At 38.4% G+C, this 21,366-nt stretch overlaps 1 protein-coding gene and 1 non-coding gene across 2 annotated transcripts in view; one reads left to right on the forward strand and one right to left on the reverse strand.

The window, feature by feature from the left end:
* adamts16 (ADAM metallopeptidase with thrombospondin type 1 motif, 16) overlaps positions 1–15,487 on the forward strand; it is a 56,791-nt gene extending 41,304 nt beyond the window's left edge. Inside the window, exons 18-24 of the mRNA XM_085177773.1 lie at positions 553–679; positions 11,046–11,250; positions 12,208–12,402; positions 12,503–12,559; positions 12,745–12,951; positions 13,065–13,212; positions 13,294–15,487. Of these exons, the coding sequence (XP_085033899.1) occupies positions 553–679; positions 11,046–11,250; positions 12,208–12,402; positions 12,503–12,559; positions 12,745–12,951; positions 13,065–13,212; positions 13,294–13,409 (1,055 nt within the window). The 3' untranslated portion in view covers positions 13,410–15,487. The remainder of the gene's footprint in view (positions 1–552; positions 680–11,045; positions 11,251–12,207; positions 12,403–12,502; positions 12,560–12,744; positions 12,952–13,064; positions 13,213–13,293) is intronic.
* A 5,032-nt stretch (positions 15,488–20,519) lies between these two features.
* trnae-cuc (transfer RNA glutamic acid (anticodon CUC)) lies at positions 20,520–20,591 on the reverse strand. Its single transcript has one exon. It is a non-coding gene; the product is annotated as a tRNA-Glu (tRNA).
* Between the last annotated feature and the right edge of the window lie 775 nt (positions 20,592–21,366).

The following is a 21,366-nucleotide window of genomic DNA, read 5'->3' on the forward strand; positions in this document are numbered from 1 at the left end:
GAATTCCTATTGATTGACCCTTGAGGTTAAAGTTGTCCACCCCGGTCTGCTGCAGTACCCCCTAGCCACCTCCACCTCAATGAATACTGATTGCAGGTTGTGATGAGTTGAGAGTCTTTTGCTTTATTAAAGAGTGTGACTGACTAAGTGACCTATATTAGCTCAGATGTACAGACTGACTCTGCCTAAGTTAAAATAATAATCAAAGGAGTCTGAAAACCTGATTTAAGGTTTACTTAGATTAATCAACACAATGTGCAATTGTGCAAGAAGTCACTGATGCTAAAGCCACTTCAGTCAAACATGAATATTAGTTTAAGTTTATTAAAGATGAAAGGACAATCTGGTGATAAACTAGTAAAGTTAATTGAATCAAATTAAGTTTTTTGCACACATGTGAGACAAAAACATTTATTTGAATAACATATGTAGAAGTTGTGAACGTGTGGTTCCATCTCCCATCATGCAGTTTTGTTGATTTTATAGTATTTAAATAGCAGATTGACGCAAAATTACAACATTTCTATGTTTACTGATCTATACTCTATGCAGGCCAAATGAACACCAAGTCAGCATGCTACAAAGACTTGAAAGTGCAGGTGAATGTGTCGTACTGCAATCCCAGATCAAGACCTGCTACTGGATTGATGCCCTGCAACACCCAACCATGTCCTCCCAGGTCAGACCCTCAGCATTTTCATGTGTATTTGTTATGTTTGCTGATCATCCCCACTAGTCATCATGTATTATAAATTGTGTTAATTAATTTGAGTAGGTTTTCTAACATGTATAGTTTTTTTTTTTCGTTTGGCTAACTGCATATCAGTTGGTCTACCGGTCCAACGTTTTCATCTAAAATAAAAAATCTGTGTTACGACTGGATGGGGCGGTTAAATGGTCCATTGGTTGTCACTGTCATGTCACAGCAAGAAGGATGTGGTTGTACTGGTGTGACTGGGGCATAAATTTTAAGTTAACTGACAAAATATTCTAAATTGGACATAATTGTGAGTGTGATTGACTGTTTGTTTTTTTTCTCTGTTTTAGCTCATATCTCGTAGAAATCAGCTTGGTTCAGCTCCTTTCTGATTTCATGTTCACCCATATATCACAGGTAGCCATGCAACTCTGTACAGACAGTCACTGCATCCAGGCAATAAATCCCAGTGACTTCTGATTGTCATTAAATGGGTTACAGACATTCATGTTTAAATGCAGTCACTTTCTTATTTTCCTAACTTTGCATCTGGCACCACCATTAGATTGAGACAAAACTATGGTAAACGTTTGACAGTCTGTTGTTAAGACGACTTTATGTAGTTACAACATCACAACTCATGCAAGTCAAACGAAATCATTTGTGACTTTTAAAAAAAATTGTGAATGACCTCATCAATATATCGGCGCTCTGGTTTTAGATGGCTCTCAGTCTGGACATTATTAAAAATGGTATTTGAATTGTGCAGACATTTCCTCATATTTTCCAGATACAAATTTTGGATGGAAAACAGCACAATGTTTGGCCCTTCAAGACTTCAGGCTTTGTCAATTATTCAGTTGTTCAGTTGACATATCCTGGAAGGGCCAGCGTCTACTTCTGGCTACGAGACAAAATGTGTTCAGTTGTAAATGGTGAACATTTTCTACATGCGTGCAATTCATGTTTGCACCTTAGGTAGCTAGAGGATCAGCTTTAGGGCCACCAGCCAAGTATACTCACATCTAGTTATTGAAGGTAAAAACATGGCAGCGAATAGTATTCTGTCTACTTTGTTCTGGTGTTCTTACTCTCTCCCATGCTGCTATCTTCCTAGCTTCTCTCCTTTTCACCCTCTCTCTCCTTCACTCGTGTTGCTGGTCTGCAACACCTACACATCTGTTCTGTAATTTCTGTCAGAAGAGCTGTTTATTACTTGAGTGATTTCTTCCAAAGTTCCCACGCTATCTCCTCATAGTAAAGCCAATGAAGATTGTCAGGCAGGACTGACTATATGTTTTACCCTTTTCCAACCCATTAAAGCACCTGCTTTGTGATGATGACATTATCCTCACTTCAAAATGAAAAATAACTTACATTTTGGCCAGAACATGCGTGTGAGACACAGGGAAGAAAGAGAAGTTCCACTGGATATTCTGTTCATGTCTTTATCCAGTTCAGCATGAAAACCCCACCAACTGTCAGGAGTGGTTAGCTTCTGTGTTTGTTTAATGCAGCAGGCCAAGAACCTGTAAACCTATTCACATGGATCATCACTTTGGGACCTAAGCTCTTTGGCCATATCAGGATCCACCTAGAACTTTTGTTCTTTTAGATGTCCAGTGCATTGGTGTATGCAAAATGCACTGCCAGTTTCTTTGGTGGGACATGCTGGTTCACTTCCAAACTCTGCTAATCAGAGCATATTTTTCCCACAAGGCTATACCAGGATACTGGCCCAAGACTAATTGGGAAGTAGGAAATGTTATCATAAGCTGAGATGCACTTCCAGATTGCTGTGGTTAAGCAGGCTTTCCCAGTTTTTGTAAAATGTCAGAGGGGTCACCTTGAGTGGCACAAACATATTGAGGGAAAGTGGGAGTGAGACCCACTCCTGATTTTGTGGTTTTAGGGTGTAGTTCTGTAGGATCTTGGCTAAGTTTAGGTGGTTTGGTCACTGTCTGTATCCCTGACGCTAAGAGCCAACAAAGAGGAACAAAGATCAGTCAACATGGCCTGATGCTGTGGACATCATCGGAAGTGGTTCACCCGTTGACAGGCACGATATATATGAACACACACAGGGGAAATGTCCCTCCCTTGTCTGCACTGCTCTGGTCAGTGTCATGTTGTGTAAAGTCCTGGCCAGAAAATGTGTGAGTGAAAGGCATTCTTTGGACAGCAGTGATTTCAAATAACAGGAGAATTTGCGATTGCGTTGATGGTTTAAAATGGTTTCAAATATATAGATGTGTTTTTAAGACTGGATATTTACATACAGGGTGGGGCAGAGCATTTAAATATCACCAAATGTCACTAAAACTGCAGGGACCAACTGATTATATTACTTCCAGTGCTCATTGTGAAAAGCATTGTCAGACTTTAATGAGGTCTGGAAAAAATAAATAAATAAGATAGTAAAAACTTTATTTTCGATTAAAAGCAGACAGGCTTTCCGTGCCTAAATGTTGTTTCTATTAAGGCAGAATGCTGAACTTTGTTACACTGTATCATGCAAACTGAAAACTGGCACTCAAACGTTTTGTGAATGAAAAGATCATTTTAGCTAGCAGAGATAAAAGTCTATGTCTATCTTAAAATTAATACCGAAAGAATTTACCTAGAGGCTTTGTTAGGCTTTTGCTGAGGCATCCATTTCTCTGTGCCCCTATTGTGAGCATTTCCATGAACACTCTTAGCTCTTGAAATATCAGCCAAATTCTTGCAAACGAAGGGGACGCTGCTGACAAGCTGTGCATTGATTCATGAGCAGAGAGGGATTTAGCTGGGACACTGACCTCATCTTGGTCAGGGTTGCATGTGCACGTGTAGCAAAATTCTCTTGTTGTGTGTGCAATTGTGACTTTGTCTGCCACATTTATAAAAATGTCATGCAGTAGCCAAACCAAACCATCAAAACAAACCTTACGAGAACTCTCCATAAAGTTCTTGAACTAGAAGAACTAGAAGGTCAGTTGGGCACAATAAGGCCTTGTTGCAGTCATGCTTGCTTTCTGTAATAATATTTAGTATTTCTATGAAATGTAATAGGATGTGACAGGAGCCTCAAAGTTAATACATTTCATAGAAAGGTATATTAAAGAACTTTTAAAAGCAATGTCAACAAAATTGTCGTGGTGCTGCCACTAATGCATTGCCTGGAATGTGTTTGTCAGGGGGCGGTGTGTCTGCGCTTGTGTGCCTAAAATGTGATGCAACATATACAGCACATCTTGCATGCAATCATGCTGCATGATGCTGTTGTTGTTTTTGCCAAAAGCAGAATGAGTGGCCATCAGCTGCTGCCTGGCTTGCTTGCACAGAAGACATGGCAGGGCAGCAGAAGGTGGTGACTTCAGTTACTTCTGAAGCGCTTTTCCACCCACACTTTCTCACCCTCTCATTAAGACAAATTTCAGCGTCCCTACTCCAACCCCACCTCAAAATCAGAGCCGCCAGCAGTCTTAAACTGCAGCAATCTGTTAGCTCTCAGACATATATACTCATATTCTTTCTACTAGCCCCATCTCCCGTCTTCTCAGTGCTTTTCACTGGAACCCGTCTCGCTTGTGAAGTCATCACTCTCATTCTGCGTTTTCACGGGCGTTTACCAAGTATGCTTAAAAAATTATCAAGGCAGAAGAAAATGTGGATACAGTATTAAACAGCGCGTCGATATTATGTAATCCACTCTGAAATCATGGAATCCCAATTATGTTAGAGTTTATCTCGTGTTTTATAGTAACCAACAGCTGTTCAAAAGGGGATTTTTTCCTCTGCATAGCTCTGTCATTGCCTGAATATTTTCCTCTCGCTCAGCTTGCATTTGTCTCCATTTTGGAACAGGTAACCTGGGAAAATGCTACAAGATGACCACAAAATTGTCTCGTATTCACTCGCATAAAGCAGTGATGGCGCTGACAATATGTATAAGTCTTCAGAAAAGGAACACATGTCCCCCCAGAGCTTTATTATTTCAGCCTTTTTTAGTATCTTTGTGGTTTATTGTATCATCATGTGTAGTAATGTGCTGTATTTTATTTAGTCATTTTTACTTTGTTTTCACTATTCAAGGGAAAAAATGGTGCTATGATGACAGCACACCGCTGCCAGCTGTGCAGACGATTCCAAGCCAGGATAAAAAAGTCTTTACTCATAGACACATGAAGCATTTTAAATAAAGGTTTACCAAAATTTAAGATAGGAGGGCCACCTCTGTACTCCACCTGGAGTTTTCTGTCATTACTGTTACAGAGTATTTTTTTTAATGCCTGACAAATGTGTTTTTGTTATTTAATTATGTGCAATTTAAGCTCAGCATGGTAAGAAAAACAGTCTCAACAAGGTCAAGCTTGGTTAGTCTTTAAAGCATTTAACCACATCTTACGGGTCTTCCATTAAAGAGGGAGAGCCACATTTTCGTGGGGATGGTTTATTCGTTGTTGTGTGAAAGCAGTCAAAATCATAAAACTGTGACATGCTTGACAATTTAAATGCAACACAGATGGCGGTACCAAAACTGTGTCTTTATGCTTTTGTGCTGTTTATAAATGATTCACTTCATATGCATTGAACAGGCCTAGCTGACAGCAGACACGATGACCTCTCAGTTAGGTGGAACCAATAACATTTTTAATGCTGCATTGAATTGCATTACATAGTAGGTTGAAGCCATTATTAATGTTCCTCAGCTCCGGCTCATGTCTGCTCGGAAAGAAAGGTCTGTGAAGTGCATTCATGGCTTTACTGTTCATGGAGGGTTTGAATCCACGTGGGACCATGGTAATGTCTAAAGCCACTTTCCTATGCTATACGGCTTTGACTCTTTGATCTTGTCACCTCATTGCTGTCTGCCAGAGCCTTCAACATCCTCTATCTCTTACATTTGTCATTGTTTAGCACCGACACTAGTATCTGAAAGCCATGTGCCACCAATCATTTCTTTTGATTATTCTTCCAAGAAGCCAGACATTGTTGTAATTTTTTTAAGTAGTCTTGAGCCATAGTTCTCCATGCTTTTTGTAGGTCTTTCACATTTTATGGCTGCTTTTTCACTTAATTTTCTTGCAGGCCTCAAGCCACTTAACACTGACTTGTGAACGATTCAAGCATAAAAAAGGCCCCTAACTCAAAGGATAAAGTGGTGTTGTATCTACACATAACAGACAGCATAGCAAAGAACAATTTTAAATTGTATCTTTAGATACTTGGTTAGTAGCAGCCTGTCACAAAAAACACATAATCATTTAGTTGATTCTATTAAAAAATGTCAAAGATAACACAGATTGACAGGAATAAGGTAGTTCTTGCACCAACAAGGTGATTCCCAAAGAGCAATCAGCCAACAACTGGCATATCTCAGCATGGTGAGCAGTGTGTCTGAGGAAACTGGACAAGTAGAGGACAAGGAAGTATCAGGTCTAAAAAGCATCTACACCAGATGAACAGCATCTCAAAGTTATGTCTTTAAGAAATGGGGGGGGGGGGGGGGGGAATCCATCAAAGAAAAGAGCGATGCATCTGGCCCTTCAGGTGATCCATTACTGTTTACTGAAGTCTCATTAGAAATGGTTTCAGTGGAGGGATGAGAAAAGGCTGAGATATGCCAAATTACACAAGAACTGGCCTGAAAATCAGTGGCAACATGTCTTGCAGAGTATTAATCCAAATTTTGAAATTTGGATGTGAAAATGATAGGTATCAGCACACGATACCATCTGGAAAGCGTCTCATTGGCAACAGCTTCATTTTTCAGTATAACAATGATCACACATTGTCAAAAATTATACCTGCACAGAAACACACAAAGCAACACTATCAGTCATGGAAACGACTCCTTTTTGCAAAGTGGCATAAACATAAGACCTTGCAAGTTGTTCTGGGTCACCTTTCCAAATGCATCCCGCTGTGTCTGTAAGCTCATTGTATATCAGAATGCAGACACACAACACTACAGCAAACTTTCAAACAGTACTTTATGCAGTTTTCTTTAAAGGAAAAAGGAAACAAAAAGTTTACATTAATTAATTTACATTAATTTGTTAGGTTTATACTTAGTACACACAACTGAAACCAATAACAAACGTGCTAGAAAGAAACGTGCCTCTTTTTCGATACAAAAATTTCAATCAAAGTTAACGTGTTGGTTTGATAAATATACAATCAATTTACAACCCAAAGCACAACATATGTGGAATCCACTGTGAAATTGCAACAATCTATGTAAAACTTTGTGGACTGTAGAAATTGATGAATATATGGAATATTTGCTATAACAATGTTATGCCAAGCTTGACTAATTCATTTATTTCTAGTTTATATTGATACAAGTATCACTGAGTGGTCTAAATTACGTTTCCCAATTATTTCCTGTATTCCCTTTGCACAGAAATAACACAACTGAAATGGAAGTATTTCTGATAACTGTATAGACATGATGGAAATCCAGGTAGGGTATTGTGTTTCTATACCATACTTAAAGTGGAAAATATAATTATATTTCTCTTGGTAAATAGGTCATAATGGCATCACGAAACTAGATGTTTCTGGAAAGAGGGGGGAATATATCCCTTTTGAGACCTCTCTTCCACTTCTAATGCATCCACATACAAAGACTGCTTTAAGACGCTGTCTGCAGTGTCCATCACTTATGTTTCTTCAGGCTTGGCCATAACCATAAATCTAATAGGTTGGATACGTTAATATGGATACCTTTTTTCCCTTTCTCCATCACTTTTCCAATCCTATCCGACTGCCAGCAATCGCCCACGCATACACACCAAAAAAAAAACCACACTGGTACAACCAAGCAGTCAGCTAAGGATAGCTGTCATTCAGTCAAAGTTGTGCTCAGGCCACAGCACTTCCAATCTCTCAGCGGGGATTTGTGAGACTGTGACTGCATGACAAACACTCTCCACGCTGTCTGTCTGCTCCTCTGTCTCCCTGCCGTCTGTATCTTTTAAAAGTTGTTTATAAATATGTTCAGATTCATATTTGCCCTCTCTCTCTCGCACTTCTTTACGCACTCGTGGTAGATGTGCATGCTCCTCTGACATAATCTATTTCTCCTTTGCTTGCTTTGTACTGTTTAGCCACTAATGGACCTGCCTGTGTACACTGAGCTGAGGAAGCAGTGATAATAAAGGCTGTAAAGTAATCTCGCAACAGTTTACACCCGTCTCTTAGGATTATCTTGTTCATTATCTAAAGCTGGAGCTTCTGGTCTGCATGTGTATGCGTGTTTATATGTGTGTGCCTGGGAACCATGTGTTGGTAAGACACATACAGCAACATCTGACAGATTTTCACTGTTCTGAGCAAAACCCAACATTTCTTGACGTATAAACGACTTCTGATAACAATAAGGACTCTAAAACTGAGAGTTCTCTTGTGGCTGCAAACTATTTTCAACTTAATAAGATTAGATAGGCTTTACAGTATTTTTCCTGTTGGTTACGGTGTAACCTGCTCTGCATTCCTGTGCATTTACATCCTCCGTAGACCTTCTTATGCCATTGCCGTCCATACAATGCTCAGATTTCCTGTTAAACATCCATAACATGTATAGGATATAGTTGCCTGATTAGTGTGTTGTACTATATCAAAGTTCCGTTTCATGCTTTATTCAAGCTAAACTAGTTTCAGTTATACTTTTGTCAAATATCCAGTCTAGTATTAAGCATTTTTGTTAAAAATTGTAAATGTGCGTGTGCTTCTTTTATTCAAGTTATCAAAGTGCATGAGTCTTTTACAGTTTGTGGGCCCTCGCCATGCATGAACTGAATCTGAAGCAGAACACATGCTGGACCGACCGAAACATGCAAAACTTGGATGCAAGTGTAGACTAGCAGGCTGTGGTCACCAGTCTATCTCTACATGTCATCTTATTCTAAGGCTGTGCAGTTATTTAATTTTGCTGTGTCTGCAACCAGTGATTTGGACCGAACAAGCATTACATCATGGAAAAAGGTTTCCGATGCCCACTCACATTTAGAGCATGATATCACTCTGTCTCACACTGCTGGTGTACACTGAAAAAAAAACCCACACAGTGATATATACATGTAAAAGTCCAAGCAGACACGCACAGTGGCAAAGCTATAAACACTGGTCAGAGGTTATTTAATGCACTAGTGTGCATTTAGACAGCGTCATTTAGACCTCAAAGGCTATCTGACACACCACAGGACACCTGAGCTCTTGTGCTTCTGTTCAGGGAGCATGATGCTTACTCATTCTTCAACCACAGTTACTCATACCAGCCGAGGCAAAGATCACAAGGTGTTCTATAACCTTATCCAGCATTAAGCAGTATATTATTTCGATGCCCGTTCCTGTGAAGTGATTGTGTTGATATTTACATGGTAAAAGTAAATACCCTGGAGTATGAAATAAAGTTTTAATTTGCACTTTATCAACATATACATTCAAATATTTTGCCAACTGTATGCCAGATGGCTATATTTTACTTTCCTGTGCAGGAACGGATATCTAAGAAGGGGTAAGAGAGCCAAGACAATATGTCATAATAAGTAATTTTATGTCATCATAACTTTTCTTAAATGTTAAATGAGTGACATCAGCTACTATACTTGTTATAATTATAATTGGCATGCTGTGACATAGGAATTGAAGTATTTATGGAAATATATTTATAAAATATACAAGGTATTCTGAATTTTGTACCTTGTGAAACTAAAAATAAAAATGAAGCAAACCCCCAAAAAAGTCCATGCTCTTGAAGGGTGTGTTGCACTTAGGCTTCGGTTGGCGTTCTGCTTGCATTTATTTATGTGTTTAATGACGCCATCAAAGTTCAGCTCACATTTCTTTGCCAAAGGTTAATAAATATTATGTCAACATGTTAAATGTATTACATATATGTGCTGATTACTTGGTCGGTTTTTTAAAATAAACAAGCGAATTGAAACTTTCATCTCTACATGCCACTTTCGCTCCCCCTGAACCACCATTTGCTATTACTGCAGTGTGTATCTTCCTCATGACATGTCAAAAGACCAGATAGATTTTCTACTTCTGCCTTTATTTACATTTGATAGTGCACATATGATGCCCTTCAGAGCTTTTCTCACTGACCTTCTGCAGCATTCCAAGCGAGTGATGCACCAAATTACTGCAAATAAAGTTTAGACTGTTAATATACACAGCTCAGTGTGCTGACAGCAGTGTTTTGGGTTGTTTGGGGTAAATCGTAGGAGGCTGGGCGGGTATACTGGGGTGAAGTTAGAGAAAGGATAACAGAGTGTGTGTTGAGCGATTGAGCTGCCTGCGCCCTTAGTTTGGGGTCATTTGGAAGAGATGCAACAAAGCTTTAGGAAAGTGCGAAGGCTTGAGGATTAGGCAACTTAACACATTTTACTGAGGCGCAGTCTTGGAAGAAAAATGCACTAAAATAGTATAAACTGAACTGCTTAAAAGGTACCTCGAGCTAGCCATTTATTTGCAGTTGCCAACATATCTGTTTGGAGTGTTATGTACAAAAGAAATATGTGGTGATGTTTAGTTTTAGTCATGATTCAGCTTAGCCAGGCAAGGGGGGTTAAAATATATATATAAAAAGCTGTAAGGTTTAACTTACAGCTTAAAAACCCGGCCGTTCTGGTTGTACATAAAGATTGATATTTAGAATATTGACAAATAAGCCATATTAACCATAATGACGTGCACAATATAAAATTTATATCAGATTTAGTTTAAATTTAGTTTAGATTTATTTTGAAACATTGCACATGTCTGCAATGTCTTAGATTCGACACTCTTCTGCAGACGCTATTATATGAATGGATGATCTTTATTGTCATTATACATAGCACAGTGAAATTCTGTGTTCTTAAGCTAAAAATGATTTTAAAAATAGAATAATTAAAAAATGGTAAGTTATTAAAGATAAAAAAATTCACTTAGCACTGACAGAGCAGGAAAACAGCAGCATTATACACAATTTAGCCAGTTTCAGTATCGTTAGCTAATTAAAATGTCCTCCCTGCCATATGTATGTGTTTGTGTTGAAGTGCGTGAATATTTCTGTGCCGTGTTTACACTCTAGTGTGGACTATGGTGGAAATTAGGGTGGTGGAAATCACCACTCAAGGGTGAAACTGTTCCTGTTCCTGAGCCTGTTCTTGTGTTTTTTTGCCCAACTGCTTTTTTGCTGGCAAACACACAGATTGTATACTGGTAACATAGATGGATTCCATAATACACCAGTGATTATCACAATAACAATACCACAATAACAATAATTATGATTAATTCCTGCACACTTGTCTAACTGATCGAGAAACTGTGCGTATTGACTCTATGGGTTTGCGTTGTGTTGTCCCAGCTGGTCTGTAGGAGAGTGGGGGGTGTGCAGCCGAAGCTGTGGAGGAGGGGAGCAGACTCGGCAGGTCCAGTGTGTCCAGAGAACCAGCCGGACTGACGTGGACACCCTGGCTGACTCTCGTTGTGCCCAGCCGTCCCCGGTCAGGAAGCAGACCTGCAACACACACAGCTGTCCACCGGTTTGGACAACTGGGTCGTGGTCACAGGTGAGAGTGTGAAACTTTAATGCTCTTTGTTTACGCTGCTGGCACGTTGCTGCTGAAGAACACCGCTTGAAAAACCCCTTTGAAGTCATACGCTCGCCCAGTAAGCCCTAAAGAGCTCTGCACATTGTGTTGTGAAGTTCACCCCGGCTTTAATGGCTTCACCACATTTTATGACAGTGATCTCAGTGGCTTTAAACTATGAATGTGCCCGCTGAGACCTCCAGTGTTTTGTTCTCTGTCCAAATCCTATACATTCTGTGTGGTGACTTGTCTCAGTGTAACATTTTAACTGCCGTTTTACACCAAATATCGTCAACGACGTGGCACAAGTGGTGTCCAGTTCGCTCTCCCCCTGGTAGCTTGTGGCACAGTATAGTGCGTCACAGCCCCGTGTTTATTGACTGTAGTGAATCACTTCAAGATTTAGATCGTCCCATTAGCTGTTTCTAGAATAAAAAAAGGATAGTGAGGGAATTGCTGGAGTACCTCAAAGGAATTATTAAGGCAGTAAAGCACAGTAATCCATTGTGTGGTGACTATGCTATATAGCAGCTTTTCTAAAATGCTATTTGTGCATAGCTGGCCTGTTAAGATGTTTAGCATGTGACATTTCTTTCATTCATAGTTCCAGGCAGGTAATAGCTAAATTAAATATGTCAAACTCTCAATTAATTTTGATGAATTTGTTCCTTCTGCTTGAAAGAAGGTGGAAAATAATGGAAAGAAATTCTCGAAAAACCAGTTTAGCCTACATTTTTATGTCTTTGTTAATGGATGATGAAAATGTATGTAACACATAACAAGGCTTTGACAATGCTGGAATATAACATGACAGTTTGGACCTAACTACGATAACAAAGATTGTTAATACTGTAGCATTTAAACCAACTGATCAGCCATTAATTAAGTTCCAATACCTAAATGCAATCAGATATCATGTTTGTTTTTATTTGGCAGTGCTCGCGTAAGTGTGGCAATGGTTTGAAGAAGAGGACTGTGCTGTGTGTGAGCTCTAACCCGGGTGCCCAGGCGCACCAGCTGCCCAACAGCAAGTGCGCAGGCCTGCCAAAACCTGCTGGTCAGGATTCCTGCTTCATCAGACGCTGCCAGAAACAACGCAAGGTCCAGTGGTTTGTCTCCACATGGCAAGAGGTATGAAATTAAAATGAATAAAACAGCACTTATGCAGTATTTAAATGTATTTTTGGCTAATGTGAATAAGCTCTCTGTCTCTGCTCTGTTCCACATCCAGTGTTCAGTAACATGTGGTCGTGGCTATCAGGCACGCTTCATCAAGTGTGCAGAGAAGGTGTGTATTGTGTGTGTCATTTTTCAGTGTCATAATAATTCGCTGCATTTAAATTCTCTTTAAATTCCAATTTGTTAATATTATTTGAATTATTTGCTTTTGTGTTTCTAAATTGATTTGTTGGAGGTTCTTTATCATATAATGGCATCTATAGCTTTAGTGAATTTCTCTATTTCATAATAAAGGACACTGCAGGAAAATACAGAGAGCTTGCTCCCAAGAAGTGCCACCATGTTCCCAAACCCATAGTAGAGCTTCAGAAGCCCTGCATCCTGGCTGAATGCCCTGTCCGCACAACGCAATCAGTGCACTATCAATGGAAGACGCATCATCGGAGCTATCCAGCCCACCCTCCACCTCGGCCAGAATGGCGCTCGTCTCCTTGGTCTCAGGTATCAACAGAATTTCCACTTTGATAATGTAAACAAGAGGAGGGAGCGAATGTGTCGCACAAAGGAGATTCACAGTATCTATAATCCGTTCCTTGTTGCTTTGCTCTCTGCAGTGCACGGTGACATGTGGAGGAGGAGTGCAGGCCAGGGCGGTCCAGTGTCTGGCGGAAGAGAAACCTTCCACCGGCTGTGCCGTCCATCTCAAACCTGCAGTGTCCCAGGCCTGCAACACCATCTTCTGTCCACAACCTGAGAAGAAAGGTACCAGTGCTCTTATTCTCTCAAAAGATCTCCCAAAAAAGAAAAGGAATTTCACTTTTTTTTCCTCTTCTTTTTACACAGAACTTGCATGTCAGGATTACTTCAGCTGGTGTTACCTGGTGCCCCAACATGGAGTCTGCAACCACAAGTTCTATGGCAAGCAGTGCTGCCAGTCATGTTCAAATTCAAACCTATAATCCTAGGACCTGACTCAGTCCGCTGTACAGGCAGATAGGTAGTTAGTCAAAAGACTGCAAAACATGGTTGTGGTTTTAAGCATGTGGCGAGCACTGAAATACAAAGCCTTTTATTTGGAAGTGCTCTTCATTTTCTCTCTGCGATGCCGGACATCTGGATACAAGAACTTGATGTTGACAGCACTACACAGGAATGGGATCGGGAAAACACAAATAAAGACAAGAATTATGTGGAGGAACTAACAAAATGGTAATCGTGATTAAAGCAAATAGGATGGACATGTCTAAAAGAAACTGAAAAATCCCAGCTTTGTTTATATACTGTAGCTCAAAAGATCTGTACTCAGGACACTCAGCATCTCTCAGTCAACCAAAGGCCAACGATGGCAAACCAACAAAGAAAGACGTCTTCAAGCGCTGCCACGCAACACGTGATATGCCCTGGTCTGCGCTGCAGACCCTGATGAATTGACAATCTGTGGTTTCTTAATGAAAAGGGACATTTCAAAGAGACGATAAAGGTATAAATCAATTTTGCCTTGAGCTTAATTTTTTTTTCATTAAAAAAAAAGAAAACAAAAATGACATGCTAATCAATGTGTAATTCTTTAATAGCTGGGCAGTTGCCATGTAAGTTGTACATGTAAAAGTAAAAAAAGAACAGAGCACAAATCAACTGCATCATCAGATGCATATGTTTTCTGTGACGGGATAAGTCTGCGTGATGTGGCTTTCCTTCCAAGTGGTGCTACAACTTTGTCGCATTGAATTCATGAAATCAGTGTGAAATGTTCAAGCTTCAGGAAATAACAAATGAATTGTGTGACCCGTGTACAGTATTATTTGTTTTATTTATTGGCTTTGCAATGCAGTGTTTCTGGAAAACTGTATGATTAAGCATTATAAATGTGTCCTTGTATTACTCTACCCTAAGCCCATTACCTTAATATGTGTTATTAATTTTCATTACATGCTGTCAAACTGCACCTTTTTATGCAAAACCTTTATTTTATTTTTTTTAAAAGAAAGCAGCTGTCAAGTGAAATCACTAACAAGCCATATCAGTGTGTTGTTTAATGTGTCCTACATTATTATACATGACATTTGCATGCATTTATATGGCACAAAAATGCGTTACATATCAATTACATTTTAAAAGCACTGATGGATGATAGGTAATACTATTACAATATGATTTTTTTTTTTTTACGGTGGTAATGAAATAAGATAAACAAAATGTGTAACTACAGGAACATGAGCCCCGATTTCATCATTTTTAGCTTTAAGTTGGACAGAGTATCTTTCAGGGGGGGATAAACTTGAAACTCTAAAAGGACTCCTGGAGAAAAGCAGAAAAACAAATATTCAGGATGGAAACTTGATCGCTTGAGTCATACAACTTTGGCTACAGTCTTCAACTGGGCATGGCGCTGTCATCATGCCTTTACATAGGATTAGGATTGCACCATATCACTGACATCACTGTCACCATTGTTCCACTCTACCATAGCGGGGGCTAGTACGTCTTTTGCATTTCTCTGGCTTCAAAATACAGATTTATAACTTTTACTTGTAACGGCTGTAATGTATATATGTACATTTAAACATCTTAACTCCAGTCTTTGCTTCTATTTATTATGTTCCTTCCAACATAAGTAAGATTACATGGTAGTTCTCTGCTTTACCTACCTACTCAACTTTGATGGAATGTCTTTTTAGTACAGTTAGTTCAGTTCAATGCACTAAGCTACTAAATTACTTTTTGGACAAAGCAATTGCATTGCTTTTGCTTTACTCCACAAAATGACCTGAAACACATTGTCACTTAATTATCAGTCAGAAATAAAAACTTTAGGCTACAGACCCGCACAATGACTCAAATTCCTATCCTAATTTTTATCCATATCCCGATTTCATCTTTGTTTTAGTTTTTATTTATGAACACAAAGCCGGCAACACAAAGAAAATATGAAACCTGGCCCAAAGTATGGTGGCCCTGAGAAGTCAAACACACTGTGACTCAAGAAAACATCAGAAAATATAAAAATGCTGTAAGAGCACGCAATACTCAATGGAAGTTGAATAAAACAAGTAAGAAAAAAATAATAATACAAAACACAACTCAAGTGTTTTTTGGAGATAATAACATGACGGAACAGCTGTGGAAGCGATAGAAACCACAAAGGTTTGCACTGAGACGCTTAAAAGAAGAGATGGTTTCATCTGTGTTGTGAGTGAGGAAAAACGTGCAGGTAATGTGTGTTTTAGTTGCATTTTTCATATAACAATGTGGATATGTGTTTGCTATAAGCTGTTCAGTTTCGTATCTGGTCCGTCACATTATTGTCTCCCCCAAAACACTTCTGCTGTTTTTTTTTGTGAAGGTTTTGGACTGCATATTTTTCTATTTGCTGGGGTTTTCTAAATTTACGGTGCATTTGACCTCCTTTTAAAGAGACTTTAAAGCGAACGCCAGGGTGATATGTACGTGTAGAAATGGAGGTTTCAGTGCTACAAGTCTAAGTGCCTTTTTTCTGCTGAAAATCCACCCCTGGCTGCTGGGCTGGAAGGCTTAGCTTTGACATGTTTCTGGTTTCTTGCCTAGCTATGTGTTAGCATACTGTCTGTGCAGATGCTTTTGCACAATGTTAATAAAAATAATTTTCACAAGCACACAAAGGGAAATCAGCTGATTGCAGGACTGTGTGTAACTTTTACTGAAAATGTAACGCCATTACAGTAACACATTAATTTGCACCCAAAACGTTTTTAATGTTTGGTTTCACATTTTCTTTAAATACTTTTTTTTTATATATATATATATTTTTAATATTACTTTGTTCTACTCAATTGATCAGATCTGACTTATGTTTGGTCAGACTCTCCCATAATGAAGTAGATCTTGAAACAGAGCCAAGGGGAGGTTCAGGACAAAGGGGAGGTCCTTCCCCAAGCTATATAGGAGATATAGCTGGATATATAGCTATATAGGATGGCCTACTCCGGCTTAACTTACATTGTCAATAGTACAAATATGGCTCCGCTCCAGAGTGTTATGTGTATCCATCCTGTTTCACATGCACTGTTTGAAAATATAGCTATTACCATAATAGCAGTGAGCCTAGCTTTACTATCGATGTATGTCTCTTTAAATATAGTTGGTGGACTCAATATTGTAATCTGAAGTTTTGCTAACACAATTTGAAGCAGATAAGAGCTAGCCTTGTATTTCATATCCCATATGTAACTAGTATGTCTAATATGCTGTTATGTTCCTTCAGTGTGTACAGCTGACATCATATTATATCATTAAAGTTGTATGGTTGAAACTGTGGCGGTAACCCTAGGAAGTTGATTGTGTTCATCTGGATGTTGGGTTTTCAGTGATCGCTGATCCAAGTGACTTCTTCAGTCTCAGAGGTAACTGTGTAGAGGTATCTTTTTTCCTTAGTCATAATGCAACTCTTCATGTAATTTACCTCTGCTGACAAATGACGGTAGAAAACAGCTGTGACGTTCATAACACAAGGAATAACTCACTGAACTAATACGAACTAAAATAGTTCATATTATGTTCTGTTATTATAGGTACATAAGTGCCCCATTATAATAGGCCTAATGGCATTATTGTATGAACCTAGATCCCATATATCCTTTTTGTTTGTTTTTTTTTATTTATATTTTTAGGTAACAAGTATAATTTGTAGTTAGGCAATGGTGTGAAGTTTAAAAAACAGATTTGATTTTATTACTAAACATGCTGATGTGAGAGGTCTGACCTGCTAAGCATGCTTCATGCTTTTGAACTAATGTCTAAACGACTTATGTGACAGACTAACACATCAGAACCTCTGGCTGTGCAGCTGGTGAAGATCAACTGTAATTTCTAAATCAAAAATGTAGTGATTCCTTGTTCTTCTGAGGTCACTCTTGCAGTTATGTGCAGGTCTTCCTTGAGCCTTTATTACAACATTATTTTGATACAAAATAGATTTATTGAGCTGTTCATTAGTAGCCCAAAAAGTTGATTCTATTCTAGTACCGTTTTGTTGTTGTTGTTGTTGTTTTTTTTTAAGTGCTTTGAATGTGTACTTGTGTCTGTGTAGTCATATTTGATTGTCATGGACATTCAACTGGCTGAGGCTACTTCAGCTGCTAGTACTTGTATCTTCACTTACTACATTAAAGAAAGTGAATGGAAAAATATCCTGTACCTTTTTAATACCTCCTCTTTTTAGCCTAAAAATATTTACTTATTACTGCATGTACTACAATATAGCTTACACCTTCAGTCTGTATTACCATCAAGCTGTAATTCCATGCAGAGTCAAGAAATGTTAAGTATAAAAAACTGCAATTCAATACCTGACTATCTTTGCATCGTTTATTTTAAAATACCTAAAAATCTGATCTTTTTTTTCTAGCTCCTGGAGGTTGTAGATATCTAGGATAATTGGCTCATAGGAAGATTGCTGCTATAGACAAGAATTCAATTCATGTTTACCTATTACATCACAACACAGATCACCTCTTTTGCTGTGTCACACTGCAGGTATTTATTAAAGTCAAAGGACTCCATTTGAAACACAGCCAGGTGTGGACATTAAACTATAGGAAAATTATGTGTATTATCCTTAAGATTGTTCATATCTCTGCTGATTACAGACACCAAAATATAGACTTAAACACTGGAACACTTAAACTAAAAAGTAATAATCCAGCCTTCATCTTTGGATGGCTCTAGCTATGGTGAAGGTGGGACTCTAAAAGGCCGGCACAAAATAATAATGCAGTAAAAGAAAAAAGATTAGCTTGATATGCACAAAGCACATCAAACCGATTTTAATAGAACTTTAATGAACTGTATTCAATTATTTACAACTGTTTACAGCTATTTACTTTACTTTTACTTTTACATGCCACTAAGTTCAAATTCAATGGACTGGCTACAGAAAACATTTTAATTTTCAGTTACTAAATATTCTTTTAATGCTAATGCTATCTGTAACTATTGTTCCTGGGCTTATTAAAATCATCTAGAAATAAATGAAAGTATGTGAAATAAAGTGAAATAGTACAGTTGGAATGCAATGCGATTATTATTCTTGTCAGTACAGTATTGCTAATTTACAGTTTATTCATATAATACTCCAAGATAAGGTCTTGCTAACACCCTACCTTGCATTTCCTAACAGCAGGCGATGAGGGTATAACTGGGCATCCATCCATCTGTTGACTCTGTGACTGCTTGATATTTAGGAGTTCTTTTGAACCCTTTTCAACAGATTATGTACTATAACAATGCTCAAAAGAAATATTGCATGATTAGATTTATAGAACAGCAAGCAGAGAGTTAATCCTGAGATCTAGTTCTCAGGATTCAACAGAGTGCTGCATGTAAGCCAGAACACAGGCTAACAGCAATGCCAATGTGGTATTAGCCATTTCAACACCTATGACATACTGTATCTGGGCTTTGCTCTTTTCTCATTTCTCAACAAGTCAAGGAGACACAGATGCCCAAAACAAAATAACCATTGTCATAATCCCTGGGGCACCGTTACAAGGACCTTCAGCTGGACAGTGAGGAAGGAAATATGAAGAGTGTTAAAAGTAGGAAGAAATCATGTAGAAAGTAAAGAGTCATTTTTTAAAGTCATTGGCTCGCTCCAGGCAAAGAAAATTTGTGCCTAGACACTGAAATACTGAATAAATATAGGCCATAGTTTCAATGGGCCTTTTTTTCACAGGCAAATGTCTGCAAGGTTTTATGTGATGCAGAACCATTTTATTGGTGCATGCCAATGTGAAGAAAAGAGACACAAGTGAGATCGGATCTTTAACTCACATAACTGCTTTACTGTTGAAGGACCTTTAACTTAACTTAGTAATTAGGTTACCGAAAATATTTGTGACCTCAGTGCAAAAATAGGTATTTCCATTTACATCAACCGCAGCAACTTCAGAGGAAAAAAAATAAAAGGACAAAATTCAACTTCACAAGTAGGAAGGGATTAAGACAATGGAGCAGTTTTGTTTTGTTTTGTGTATTCAAGATAGGGTTCAGACAGCTTCCTGTGGATTTAAACAAGAGTTGACTGAGACAAATTTAGAGAACATCCAAAATGTTAACAGCAGAGATTGTATGTCAAAGACAGTCACTATCTCTGTTTGACTGCATCTGTTTGAAGAGTGTGGCTCCTTTGCCTTGAGGCAACTCAGAAGGTTCAGTCAGAGGGTCTTTCCATCATGATGGCATTTACAACGGTGTCTTCAGGTGTTTCTTCTTATGTTGAAATTGATAGAACTTTCAAGAAGGAGAACACCAACTAGGAATCTTCATTTATTAAAAAATATGACATTAACACTGAACTCCAAAGTGGTATTTTAAAAAGAAACTTAAAACTATGATACCTAACAAAAGTACTGGTTCTGTGCTTGTTTGAGAGGGAGCGAGAGCAGTGCGACAACTGTTATTAGTACAATAGCACCCTCTGCTGACTATATCTGCTAACTAATAATAATATAATGTCAAAATATGTGATATATGGTACTTGGGATTGGTGGGTGACATGCATTTTTTATGTTGCAATTTTGTATTTGTAAATGAAAATGGAGTGAGTGCAACGTTCTGTGTCAGTAAATGGGTTTGGGGTATTAATTAATATTTTTAATAAGACGTTAAATATTCTTTATATTAGATTTTTGAAGAATAGGCAACTATTTAGCTGAATAGCAGAGTAATGGTGCTCTTGGACTTGGTAGGAAATGGGAAATGGAGTAAATCCCAGCTTCTCTGTGTTATAACTTGACAACCAGTCAACTCCTTGTTCTTTACTGCAAGTGTATCCTTTCTTTTGAAACTTTTATCCCTCGCTGTTTATAAAGACTACTTCACTGTGCTGTAAAATCAAGATGTCATAGTCCAGTCTGGAGTATTTTCATGTTTCCTTGGTGTAAAGACCCAAAGAGCGTGGCGATGTTTCGTGAAATGTAGAAACCAAAAGTATATTTGTGTTTTTGTATTTGAGTAATTTCTAGTGGTTGTAGGTAGGTTAATGTGTTGCAAGGATTTTGGGAAGCTATACAGGGACGAAAGAAAAAGTCGAGTTCCCTGACCGGGAATCGAACCCGGGCCGCGGCGGTGAGAGCGCCGAATCCTAACCACTAGACCACCAGGGAATGATATCAACACTGCGAACCTGAATACTTAAATGGCTTTACACCGCGCCTCAATTGGTATAAAGATTTACTGTTATTTGTGTTTTGTAGGACTTTGAAGACAAAAAAGTCTGACTACCTAACAAATTACTGTTCTTCCACCTTAACATTCAGAGTCAACACGTGGAAAAATCACGTGACCAATATTCCGTCACATTATTATCATGAGAACGGGATTCAATACGCAGGCTGTGAACTATATTTTAAGTAGCTCAGTAGTTACACGGAGAATTCATGGAAAAATATACACATAATACACATAAACACATACACGTAAATATTGAGTGTTAACTTATGTTTCAAATTTAAACACACAAAGCCAATGTGTAGAATTTGTCCAGCAGATGTCGCCACTTTATTGACAGTGGGTTTGACAGAGTGAACATAATTTTTTTGGGCTTCGCAAATCTTAGCTAACACTACAACGACTTTAAAAATTTAAAACAGACTATATCATGTTAAAACTACAGGAAACGGTTACTCTGGCCTCGTTCATTCCTGATACTTACACAAACAAATTTATTTTGACGAAAACGAGACTGAAATGCCTGAAGAAAAAACTTGAACAACAGGCGGTATCACGGTAAGGAAGCGGTAAAATTTATTTTAAATTCGTACGTACGCGTTACCGATATTCAATTCAATACGTAACTTGTGAATATAATATGTATATGTTCTGAACTTATTAGTTAGAAATCTTGTATTTCACGGCGACAGGCATTTTGCAAAGCTACCT

This window comes from Neolamprologus multifasciatus, chromosome 11, assembly GCF_963576455.1.
Source record: "Neolamprologus multifasciatus chromosome 11, fNeoMul1.2, whole genome shotgun sequence".
NCBI lineage: Eukaryota > Metazoa > Chordata > Actinopteri > Cichliformes > Cichlidae > Neolamprologus > Neolamprologus multifasciatus.